This window comes from Penicillium citrinum (assembly GCF_028827155.1).
Source record: "Penicillium citrinum strain IBT 23319 chromosome Unknown utg000009l:1.0-4274883.0:1.0-4276374.0, whole genome shotgun sequence".
Classification (NCBI taxonomy): Eukaryota; Fungi; Ascomycota; class Eurotiomycetes; order Eurotiales; family Aspergillaceae; genus Penicillium; species Penicillium citrinum.
Genome location: NW_026622694.1, coordinates 3,411,229 through 3,424,134, shown reverse-complemented (window position 1 = coordinate 3,424,134; position 12,906 = coordinate 3,411,229). Strand labels below are relative to the sequence as shown.

Below are 12,906 nucleotides of genomic sequence, written 5' to 3'. Positions count from 1 at the left end.
GCTCGCCTTGACACTTGAGAATGCGCCCGCTCATCAGCCGAGCTGCTTCTTTATTCAACTTCCCCCGTTTTACTCGATAAAGGGAAGCATTTCGCCCGTAACCCGTAACTTTTCATTTCAGCATCAACATGGAACAATCTTCCTTCGGATCCATGTGACTTGAATTTGGAGTACGCTGGTCTGGATACATCCCATCCGGTGTTAGATATCAAATACTTCCAATCAGCCGTCTGTGTGAGGCATCATCTCTTGAATCATACATCATGTTATACCTACGATATTTTGAATGCATCTCATGTTTCACATATGAATAAGACAATCATGACTTTTACAGCTGAATATTCGAAAACATTGTTATCCATACATACAATACAGCCTGTAGTAAAGATCAAAGTCAAACGAATTCAAATCATCCATAGTACTGCATCCACTACTGCCCGCATTAACTATTCAATGAGGAGTGCTTCCATCAACATAGTGAAGTCGTCAGCTTGAGACTACTGCATGTATCGTATGAATAGTAAAAATGGCGAGTTTGAAGCATTTCGCTTGGCCGAGTGCCATTTCTAGTAAAGTGGGACTGACAAAAGTACCGCAAAGACAGGGATTCAAAATGACTTTACTAGTATTAACTAGCTTGTTAACTATACATACTATCACCGCGTTTATTTCACACAACTTCAACTACACCGACTAATACCATCATTACTCTGGAGATACTGTAGCTATCGATCATTTATTATGAATCTACTATTCCAAATGGCCCCGGGGTCCACAACCTGATACTTCCGTCATAGGGAAGCGGTAACCCCTTAAAAGGGGGGGGGGAATGCACCCAACCTCAGGGCTTCTTCGCATTGCTCCGTGGAACGCTAGTAGTGCAGCAGTCCTGGGGGCCATTAAGATTCTCCTGCACCTTCACCATGGGTCAGAAGGCCTCCCTTCCAGAACCAGGGACTCGATTCCAAGTGATCGGGGCAGGTCTCCCTCGTACGGGGACAGCATCTCTCACCAAGGCACTAGAAATCCTTCTAGAAGGCCCCATCTGGCATGGCGGCACACAAACCACTCTAGGTCCTCCAGCACAGATCAAAGCATGGGGACGAATTTTAAGGCACTGGCTAGCTAGGACTGAACCAGATCGATCGACTGCGTTGAACCTCATGGAAAACGAATTAAATGGCTACGCTGCTATCACCGATTGTCCGGGCGGCCAGCTTGTCCCCGAGTTAATGGAATTATACCCGAACGCGAAAGTCATCTGTACCGTTCGAGATCCGGTGAAATGGGAGAAAAGTCTGAATCAAGTTCGTGGGATAACTCTCATGTGGTTTATTCAAGGGATTCTCCTACCACTGCCTGGAATGCGACACTTTATCTCATACTGTACGCTGTTACGCGATCAGTGGGTACGAATATACGGCGAAGATGTTCCTACTCGCCAGACTTATTTTCGACATATTTCTTGGTTGAAAGAGGTTGTTCCCAGTGATCGATTGGTGTTTTTCGACGTGCGTGATGGGTGGGAGCCGCTTTGTGAGGCTCTTGGTAAAGAGATTCCGAAGGATTTGCCATTCCCTCATGTTAATGATGGTGATGCGATAGGGGAAGTTGCAAGGTTTCATATTCGGCGTGGTCTCACTCGATGGGCTTTGATTTTAGCCTTTACCACTGCGGTTGTCGCATATGGTGTTCGTCGTTAGATTGGTTGGGATTTTGATAGACGGTTTGTACATAGGAAATACCGATAAATGCGAAATCAGATAGGCCTACAGCAGTACATTTCCAATAAACTTGAAACCTTGGATATTATGTATTTGTCAAACAGAAGGTATGTATAGGAACAGCCAGTGTCAGCATTTGATCCAGAGGTTTTTGAGAAGCTGATGCCCAAGTTTCCGGCAATACAGTATTTTGTCTTTTGACAAGTTAAAACATTTCTTTATGGCAATGGATAGTGTGAACTTGCTCCTGCCGGGTTTCCAAGGCCACGAGCTAAGAGCTAGTGTTTTAGGTCAAGTATGTCTATTAATATCTCGTACTATATTTGCTAATATTGAGTCAGAATGCCGATGTTATTTTGTATAGAATCGATTGTCCGGCATCTATCGCTACAGAACAATGTGGTATCCCTGGAACCGGCATAACTGATATAAAAGCAACTAGCTCTATACAGATTATTGATATAGATCTTTATAACAAGTGCGTTAATCCAGAAGATTTTCTAGCGTTCTTCTAATCTCTTATAGTGAAGTATATGTTTCTTGTACCATTGAAGAAACTACTTTTGTATATTGCTATGCGAAGAAAACTATCACTGTACAAAGAATACTACTGTAGACTTTCTGGAAGCAGCTGATCAATTTGCTATTTAGTTTATTGATATTTCTGTATAGAAGATATATATACAATTATCTCTAGACACAGAATTGCACAAGATATCGGCTTTATCTATGATATAATATTGGAAATTTGTAGTTAGAAGATAGAGTATATAGATATTTGTCTAGTACAGAATACGAAAGAAGCTGTGTCCAGCCAATATCGGGCAAGATACCACCGGAGATCTATACTTGAATTGAGTGAGAATGGATTTAGTAATATCAGTTCAAATTATTGCAATCTTGCAATAGATATTGCGAAATTTAAGCTATATAGTAACAAGATATAAAAAAGTCACGGAAGTAGTATAGATATATTTTCTGTATATGTATCGGGGCGGTTACAGGACAGGGATCCCATATCGAGCACTAAGTTTATTAACGAATTGTCTATGGTACAATACAAAGAATAAACCACGATCGTCCGGGCACAAATGATTCGCAATTTCGAATCTCTGTATCTTCTATTGAAGTGACGACAATAGTATCTAGTTATATATAATTGACTCTTATTTCAGTATTTGGCTGATCCAGCGATCTGATTGTGCTAACGTCTTGTTTTTATAGCGAAAGCATCCTGTGCTAAATACTTGGTACTGTATGAATCTGGAACAAACAGGGAGACAACAATTGCTGAATCTGAATAATATCTGACTGACTGACAACCTTTATATAATCCGATCGTACCGCCAATAATTGCCTCTATATTCCGTTTCCCATCCAAGCCGACAGCTATAAAAGTATATAGATATACCGTGTTGACTTCATCTTTTCGCCTGGATATATATCTCAGCTTAATGCTCAATCCATTCTCCGCCACTCTGTCTCTGTATAGAGTGATTGAGAGTATTAATTCAGCAGCGACACCGAATAGCACTTTTGATAGAGACCTCCGTCGTTCTAGATATAATATATTTGGTACTGTAGTCCTGCAGAAGCCTCTGATCCCGCAGAAGTTATTAGTCCTGCTTTTTGTTTGCTTCCTCGCACAATATCTTGTATCTAGAATCGACTAACTATAACATAATCCACGGCCGAGCTGCGCACACAGTCGAGCTACGCATCTCGAAACAAATAGTAAATACAATAAACTACCACTTTATATCTCAACAACCATAGTTTATTTCTACTTTAGTATACTAATATAGGCTTTTCATAGTAAATGAAATAATATATCTTAGTTTTAAGCGATTCAGAAGGCTATTTCGATGCATTACCATAAAATACGGTGTAATTTTGACATAGGTAATAGAAACATATATAACTCTACTATTAATTCCAATAATTTCCGCATACCTCGCCAGTATGTTACAGTATTTCCGGAAATCAGTGTCATCCCCTGCACTCTTTCGTTGTTCCCCAAATCCTAAATGCCAAGATATATTGAACTAGTTTTGGAGAAGCTGTGTCAGCCTCATTTCTTTTGGGGGATGTACCGTAAATTACCGGATTATTATATTAGAGGGAAAACTGTTTATTACCTGTAAGACAAGAAGCTTCAACCTCATGTGCGCCACGTGAAGTTTCCCAGTCCTCACCTGGGTTTTTGGTCGATTTATGGTATATGTGTATAGAATCCTGTAATCAAAACCCCCCCCATTCATGTACCCGAGTGCAATTTTGGTATCGTTGACAGCCTGGCATACAAATGAACGATACTCAGGAGACAGCCACAGTAAGTTCTCACCTCTCAAACTAACCCAATTACTCGATAATGACATCTGAGAATTGGCAGAAGCTAGTTCGAGAGATGGCTTGGGGCTATCTGGAGAGAAGGCCGCTGAGTTAACCGAATCTGAATGGCCCTCTAGTGTCTGATACTGTGTGCCAGTCACTATATCCCAGAGCTTGATAGTTCTATCACGTGAGCTTGATACTAGGGTAAGTCCATCTGGAGCGAAGGCCACTGATTCAATCCAATCTGAATGGCCCTCTAGCGTCTGACGTTGCGTGCCAGTCACTGTATCCCAGAGTTTGATAGTGTGATCGCTCGAGCCCGATGCCAGAATGAGTCCATCTGGAGAGAAGGTCACTGAAAAAATGAAACCTGAATGGCCCTCTAGTGTTCGCAGTTGTGTGCCGGTCGCTGTATCCCAGAGCTTGATAATAGAGTATGATCCTGATGCTAAGATAAATCCATCTGGAGAGAAGACCACTGAAGTAACTGAATCTGAATGGCCCTCTAGTGTCTGATACTGTGTGCCAGTCACTGTATTCCAGAGCTTGATAGTGCTATCACCTGAGCCTGATACTAGGGTAAGTCCATCTGGAGAAAAGACCACTGAAGTAACTGAATCTGAATGGCCCTCTAGTGTCTGACGCTGTGTGCCAGTTGCTATATCCCAGAGCTTAATAGTCCTATCAACGGAGCCTGATGCCAGGGTCTGACCGTCTAGAGAGAAGACCACTGAAATAACCCAATCCGAATGACCCTCTAGTGTCTGGCGCTGTGTGCCGGTTGCTGCATCCCAGAGTTTGATATTTCTATCGTGGGAGGCTGATGCCAGGGTAAATCCATCAGGAGAGAATACCACTGAATTAACTCTATCCGAATGGTCCTCTAGTGCCTGGCGCTGTGTGCCGGCTATTGTATCCCAGATTTTGATAGTGCTATCATGAGAGGCTGATGCCAGAGTGAATCCATCAGGAGAGAAGGTCACTGAAGTGACCCTATTAGAATGGCCCTCTAGTGTTTGCAGTTGTGTGCCGGTTGCTATATTCCAGATCTTAATAGTACTATCACTTGAGCCTGATACTAGAGTCAGTCCATCAGAAGAGAAGATCACTGAATCAATCCAATCTGAATGGCACTCTAGCGTTTGCAGTTGTATGCCGGTCGCTGTATCCCAGAGCTTGATAATAGAGTATGATCCTGATGCTAGAGTAAGTCCATTAGGAGAGAAGGCCACTGAAGTAACTATATTAGAATGGCCCTCTAGTGTAAATAGCTGTATGCTGGTTGTCATCTCCCAAAGTTTAATAGATTTATCGTAGGAGCATGATGCCAGAATAAATCCATCTGGAGAGAAGGCCACTGAGTTAACTGCATCTGAATGACCCTCTAGCGTCTGCCGCTGTATGCCGGTCGCTATATCCCATAGTTTGATAGTATTATCAAAGGAGCCTGATGCCAGAGTAAGTCCATCAGGAGAGAACGCCACTGACACAACTGAGCCTAAATAGCCCTCTAGTGTCTGGCGCTGCGTGCCAGTCACTGCATCCCAGAGCTTGATAGTAAGATCATTCGAGCCCGATGCCAAAGTAAGTCCATCTGGAGAAAAGACCACTGAGAAAACCGTATCTGTATGGCCCTCTAGCGTCTGTTGCTGCGTGCCGGTTGCAGTATCCCAGAGCTTGATGGTGCTATCGCTCGAGCACGATGCCAAGGTGAGTCCATCGGGAGAGAAGGCTACTGAATTTAGGTTACCTGAATGGCCCTCTAATGTCTGTAGAGTTGTGCTCCAGGCATCCATCACCGCTGGTAGTGGCCGTATATATTTTGGAATTTCGCCGAGAAATGTCCCTTTGATGACACTTTGTGCTGGCGCAAACGCTAGCCCGGAACAGTAGAGTTGTAATGGAGCAATACTAGCCGTATAAGCATTTTGCAGAGTAAATCTTCTTGCATCATATAAAAACCCCGAAAGAGCAGGATTATATTCCTTCGGTGATATCTATCAGCTGTTATCTATCCATATGTCTTTCGAGACTTACCCATATACTTGACTCTAATGTCTTTATCATTCCTGCAGCCTCGGATATTTTTCCCATTAAAGCTAGTGCCTCCAACCAATGAAGGAATCGCTTTTGAAGAAAAGAAAGAATTTCAGATCCAGAGATACTACCTTGGCTCTGCTTCAGGTGATGTACCCAATAATAGCAGGAGTATTGCAAATCAGCAGGGAGGCGCTGCTGGATGATCTGAGGGTCGATATCCTGGCACTGTATTCCGTAACTTGCTAGATCACAGATATTGTGCCTGAGCCGGGTGTCTATGACACGCAGACAGTTTAGTGCTATCTGTCGATGTGTATCCTTCTCATTTATACGAAAGTCACCTTCTGTATGAATTAAAAAGTCCCGAAATGAAAGATGCAGAATGCGAACCGGTGCGTCGAGATCCGCTGGTATACTAAGCACCGAATGAAATCTCTTCAATCGATTGACAATCTTATTCTCAGGTACCCCTGTCAATTGCGAAAGACTAACAACTGAAAGAGGGGTGTCCAAGAGAACAATCGTGCCGATGATATTCTGGAACTCCTGTAAGAGTTGCTCAAATTCCTTCTTATTTTTCGCGGCAAGGAGTTGGTTCAGCACTGGTAGATATGTCCTATCCATGTCGGATGTCGATGTTGTTGCATCATTTTGAAGAACGGCTGTAAGACGCTCCTCCGGAAGCCAGTACTCATCCCCAATAAAGCGGCAAAGAGTGGCCGCAAAGATGAACAAAGGTAGAGCCATCTGCACCAGTTGCTCAATTCTTTTATTCCCAGGCCAATCAGAAGGAAGCGAGTGTTCGCGTTGTATTGCCGAGAGCTTGTATTCTAGAAACAGACGGATATCGTGTTCGATTACTGGGGCAGGAAGTTCATGGAGAACCATATCCTGATAGTTGTCTTCCTTCAGAAAACCCAGACGGATCGGAAGTTCAGGTCTGCTTGTCAAGACTACTCTCAAGCGCACCGAGCGAATTTCTTGTAATTTGAACAAAAGATGCAGTATGAGTTTTATATTGTCATCCCCATCACATTCGTCCAAGGCGTCAATAACAATCACAATCGTGGTAGATTGGTCCGGTTGCAGTTTCGAAAGTGGTCGATAGAGAAGCTGGTCAAATTGATCCCTCATAAACTTCGATGTAATCCTCGGATCCGCCTTCATGGCTTTCAAGACTTCAGGTACCAGTTGCCTGTGTCTATGTACCAACTGTCCCACGATACTGGTTATCAAGTAAGTTGCAGTACCACGATCGGCTTCACCCCGCTTGAAAAAAAAGCTGGCGCCAAGCACTCCTCGTTCTTTGAACCCTTGTGCCACTGTGCGTGCAATGGTAGACTTCCCGGTCCCCGCCATCCCATTCAACCAAAAAACGAATTTATCATTGGATGTCGCCCAAATCATGATACGAGAAAGAAGGTCGGTTCTAGTTCCTGGTAGGCAAAAGTCTTCATGTTCATGAACATGACAGTCATACAATGCTCCTTCCACAACGTGCAGATGCGTCAGGCTAGACTGTTCAAGAAGAAGCTTTAGGGATTCGCCAAGCTCATCGATTTTGAGAAGGATGTTTTCGGCCTCCTTTTCATGGTGCAGATATCCACGAAGCTCGATCCACCGGCGCAAATTATCTCTTTCTTTTTCGACAGAGATCTTAAGCTCTGTAAGTGGATGCCCAGTGATGGCAGTGAAACAATCCGAGAGATTTCTTCCGATGCGAGACTGTTGGGCATCCCGAATTTGTCCCGAGTAGCGCAAAATAGCCATATAAAGTTTGATCATTGCGGCTTCCACATGACCTCGAATATCTGAATCGCTTGTAGGATACAACCTGTGTTCAATGAAGGCGCATTGTGTAATGACATCAGCAAGATACTCCGATGATTCGAACAATGCATTTCGCGCGTCATGGTGGTTTTGGGTGATCTAAGAGACCAGTCAGACAATAGCCAACTAACGCGTTTTAATTTCTCGCAATAAATACTTTCAAACCAAGTGACACGATCGCCCAAGCACTAGCTGCATGTTGCGTGGGATCAAGTCCAGCAACCGTACTAATTATTTCCCTATAAGAAAGTAACGCATCGATGATCTTCCGCGAAGCTTCCCGAAGTGTCTTGTCTGACTTTTGCTGGTATGCCTCGTATTTTCTTTCTGTCACCTGAATGATCTCCTCGATCTGCATTCTCAATCCAGCTTTCTTATCCTTTGAGTCGGGAGAGTATTGTGTGTGTAAGAAAACTGGCTGCTCCTTCTCATCGAGCTGGTCATAGGCAGTTTGCCACAGGTCTTTCGGCTGGAAGGTTTCGAGTGACTGGAGTGGCTGGATTGCTGGCTGGCTGTAAGTCGGCGGTTTAGCGATATTCGGGGTGTCTTTTTGGTCTTCTGCTTGATTGATCTGGATTTCCGCTCTTCCAATCTCCTTGGACCTGTGAAATGAAGATAACAAGGTTTTTAGACGTTTGGGCATCTTTCGTCAAGGGGCTTTTTCCGGTGATGGATATCCTGTGCTTGGTTGGAAGAAAGGAGACGCTATTCCGAGTAAATCAGGCTGGGGAGGGGTAGAGGGGTAGATTTCTTCTTCCACCTTTCCCTAACAGACCCACGTTTTTAAATGACAAGACATGCAAGCTTGTTGTCCACTAGTCATAGCCATCTTTGCTATAGAATTGGAAAGACGGGAGGGAGGGGTCTCTGAACACCCACCAACTCCCCTTGGGGACAGCGTGAGCCATCCTAACCAGACTGAGCTTATTACCTCCCCTTTTTCATGTGAATAGAGTCTCGGGGACTAAAGTCAGTAGTCACTGTCTTGGTATGACACTATTTCAGTATTCTACGACACAAGGTCTAGAAGGTATTTAGGACTATTCCAGAAATAGTTTAGCCCTTCTTGGCATCAGGTTTCGAGAGAAACAAAATGAAAGAGTATATATAGCTGGTGACACCGATTTCCGGAAATACCGTAGAGACACCATCTAGATTATATTGATTTAATATCTTGCCATCTAAGGTGTGATCTGCAAAGCAAAAGGTACAAGCACATATCATACTGTAAGAAATCTCATCCAAAGTCATACCACCGGATCCCAATCCTAGAAATCAATAGGATAGATAAGGTTATACCGATGCTCCCGCTAATACTCCATTGTAGATATAGAGGAACTTGTACATTGCCAGAAAGTTTATGGCCGCAAGAGTGTCTTTTTCGAACTTTTTCGCGCCTGAAAAGCTAATTCTGATTTCTTCTTTACTGTTCCAAAACCGGAGAGTACTGCTGGTTTCAAGATAGCGAAATATAATATTCCAAGAGTATTTGTAATATTGATACTCTTCAGATTTCCAGTGAGAAGATTGATACAATACAAAAAAACGGAAAAGATATATAATAGACAAGTCTATATTGATATATATCGGAACCGATGTCATAAGAATAGCATCACCGAGAGAGTCTAGCGGACTCAAGCTCAAACTGTGAGAAGACAGTATTCCATCGAAAATTATCATTGTGCCAACAAATCAAGTTCTATACTCTTCGGGCTCTATATACTGGTGCTGAATCTGTTGAAGATATATTTATTAAGATCTATTTTCTTTCAATACTCTCTTGTAGTAGAACAATATTCTTCTGCTCAGTAGCTGTCAGCCGATTGTCATTGTTATAATTTAATAATATAAATTTGTCAATACAAAGATATAAATTATGCCAATAATACAGGGTTCTGGATATTTGATTGAAGTATTGTTGCTGATCCAAAAGACTGAGTAAATTGAAATACTCATACAAAATTAGCTATATATTTTCGAAATAATGGTCTTCTGAATAGACTTGTATCCTGTTTTCTCAAAAAGATTGAGCGGAATTCAAATACTGATGCTCAGAAGAGCGAGCGGATATTGATATAGAAATAGTTTCAACAAATTTAAAGTTCTTTGATAAATTTTGAAGGCTCTTTTGATCTAGATTGGCAAAAAGTTGAGATATATTGGAGTAGATAGTATCGAAATATAAATTTTGATCATTATGTCACGGCATCCCTGACAAAGGATCTGAAGGATGATATGGTGAAGCCATAGAGCTTACCTCTTTCGGTGAAGCTACTGATCTTCACGCTTCGAACCCGATTCGACACCGCTTCTTCCTCGAAGAAGACACATGAAGAAAAGGTTGAGTGACTTCGCTCGTGTTATCCTGATTGCTTGAAGATTCTTCAAGAATCAGTCTCTCTGTATATCCTACTAAGTGATTGAATTGGTCTCCTGTTCTAAGATCGCCCATCGCCCCACTCTTCAACCTGAAGAAAGAGTCAAACAGCTGAAGGACTGTCTTCGAACTGCTGCAACACTATTGTATTGCTTTTAGTGATTTCTACATAAATACTAGTATAATAGGTAGTGTATATTAGTAGCTATGCCTCTGGGTGTTGTATTGTTAGAAGCACGGATTCTTCTACTACTAATATGGAAAGGGTTTGATGACAATAGCGAATTTTTCTTGTTGGAATAAGCAAGGAGGAAAGAAAAGATATAGATAAATATTGAACGCAACTCTGGGTATCGTGCTGGAAAGCAGTATGTACTAAGTTCCCTCATCGGGGAAGATGCAACCAATCTCTGTTCTTCTGCGTGATTCAGAAACGACCAATCTAACCAAGTGTCAATTTGCTTATTCAAGAGTTAGTCAAGTTGAAAACCAGGAATGACATACCTTCTGGTCTTCGCGAGCGGCTTTGAGAATCGTGTGAAAGTCGCGCCAAAGCTTTTCGATCTCATTGGTGTTTTTCATATTCGTGATAACGTCAATTGCGTTGCGCGTCTTGTATTTTTGCTTCAATTTACTCCGGCGCAGCACTTCTTCATCCTTCATGTGTCCCATGCGAGTAAGATAGTCCACGACCCACTCATTAAGGTGAAAGCGCCAATGATACAGAGTATGAGCACTTTGGGCATTGGCCTTGCAGGTCCTATTGATTGCGAAGATTAGTAAATGCCAGAATCATGCAGATATCAGGTTACTTACTTTCCGAGATAAAAGCTTCGACCGTCATCTGGCAAGACGTGACCATCTCTGTCCCTGTCTACTCCACGTTCCTCGTCGGAGCTTTCGTCATTCCCGTCTGTCTCGCTGTCATCCTCAATCGGCTCCAGGGTCTCCAAAGAGTACGCTTTCCCAGAAAATCTCAACTCACTTGAAGCAGGATGGCCTGAACGCTTGCAAGCATCACATGAATGCCCCAGTTCTGTTGGAAATGCCGTGATCTCGAGGTTAGGTCGAGCAAGTAGTGCCCGCCGAAAATTCACATCCCACGCAGAAGACATGAATTGAGAACCAGTGCGTCCTTTCACTTCATCCTCAACTTTATTAAAAGCCATCTCGTACATCGGATCTGAGCGAGGGAAGGCAGGATCGATGCAATTGTGTACCATCCAGCAGACAACATCCTCGAAGTATTCCTTCATCTTCTTATAGGCGTGTCTAGTGAATTCGAAGGGAAGCTCGGTAGGAACTCCAAGAGTGGCATTATCATCCTCAAGCACAAAGTCGTTGTCATATTGATCAAGATCCTCATCTTCATTATAGGGCGCATCATAGTCGTCATCCGATATTTCGATAGCAGGGTCGCCTTGTTCCCCCCTATCTTCAGAATTCGCGTCCGAGTCGCTATCTTCGGTAATACCGGCACGCTTGCGTCGTAAAGCTTCCAAGTGCTTGAGTCGCTGGTCTTTCGCTGAACCAGCAATATACCCGCGTGTACGCGATTTCTTTACAACTGCAGACAATCAATTAGAACAAGTCACGTTCAGGATCTACGGGATACAGAACCCTTACCAGAGTCTTGGAGATCTTTCACATCCTCGTCGATCTCGTCTTGGTCTTTACTGGTGCTGGCGCGAGGTGTTCCAGGTGTGTCAGCTTTTGGTCCACGTCGTAGTCGCTTCGCTGGTGATGAAGCGACTGGCTCATCTGAATCGCTCAGAACAACAGGGAGGCGATCCCCCTTCTTGCGTTTCAGCCGGCGAGCACGTGGAGTTTCCATATCAAGGCCTTCGGGCTCTTCGGGCTCGTCTGATTCGGTGACAGTAGGCCGTTTCCTCTTATGGGCGCTGGTTACGATTATCTCATCTTCGGATGAGTCTTCGGGCGGTAACTGTGCTTTGACAGATATTAGCTCCAATGTCATTGCGAGGTGCAAGCACAAATTGATCATCATACTACTCTGTTTCGCCCTCTTAGGAGTCTTCACTTTCACTTCTAGCATTTGTTCGATGGGCTTTTGTCGCTTTGTTGGTTCGGAGCCGCCGATACGAGAGCCTTGAGATCTCACGGCAGCCATACTGGGATGGCCATATGAGAGCCTAGCATGGCGATCGCTACCATGGTCACTCCCATTTCCATCTCCTGAAGAAGCAGTCATAGTCGTTGGAGCAAAAGCAAGGCGCGCTTGCTTCTTTTTGGATGGGCGGGGCATCATGGAAAGCTGGAGAGAAGAGAAAAAGGTAAAGATTGAAGGCCGAATGAATCAGGGAAGCTGTCACGTTTATGTCTGAATCATATTAATGAGAGCAAGGCTCAAAGTGAGGTGTACCACATGTTCAAAGAACAATGAGGGATGTCCAAGTGAACTTTTTTTTCGTTCGTCGCGCGGACCGCGTTGAAGAGGCGCGAGAGCACGTGACGAATATAGCCATGTCGGGCGTCATAAGGCTTTTTCAGTCGCATGAGACTGTACATTGCAACTCAGGTGTCTCGATTGAAACCCTCAAACCAGATGGATTGAAGGCGCTATAATGTGTACGATGGGTC

General features: G+C 43.5%; 3 protein-coding genes across 3 annotated transcripts; 1 reads left to right on the top strand and 2 right to left on the bottom strand.

Annotated features, from left to right (window-relative positions):
- Positions 1–923: 923 nt before the first annotated feature.
- Positions 924–1,703, top strand: N7469_010753 (sulfotransferase family protein; the record flags this gene model as incomplete). Its single annotated transcript, XM_056649658.1, has 1 exon — positions 924–1,703. One exon carries the CDS (start codon positions 924–926, stop codon positions 1,701–1,703), a length of 780 nt encoding a protein of 259 aa, XP_056496789.1.
- Positions 1,704–3,083: 1,380 nt separating this feature from the next.
- On the bottom strand, positions 3,084–8,571 carry N7469_010752 (uncharacterized protein; the record flags this gene model as incomplete). The annotated part of the gene is made up of 4 exons (XM_056649657.1): positions 3,084–3,113; positions 4,082–6,043; positions 6,096–8,027; positions 8,086–8,571. 4 exons carry the CDS (start codon positions 8,569–8,571, stop codon positions 3,084–3,086), a joined length of 4,410 nt encoding a protein of 1,469 aa, XP_056496788.1.
- A 2,161-nt stretch (positions 8,572–10,732) lies between these two features.
- Positions 10,733–12,574, bottom strand: N7469_010751 (uncharacterized protein; the record flags this gene model as incomplete). The annotated part of the gene is made up of 4 exons (XM_056649656.1): positions 10,733–10,747; positions 10,810–11,065; positions 11,122–11,872; positions 11,932–12,574. 4 exons carry the CDS (start codon positions 12,572–12,574, stop codon positions 10,733–10,735), a joined length of 1,665 nt encoding a protein of 554 aa, XP_056496787.1.
- Between the last annotated feature and the right edge of the window lie 332 nt (positions 12,575–12,906).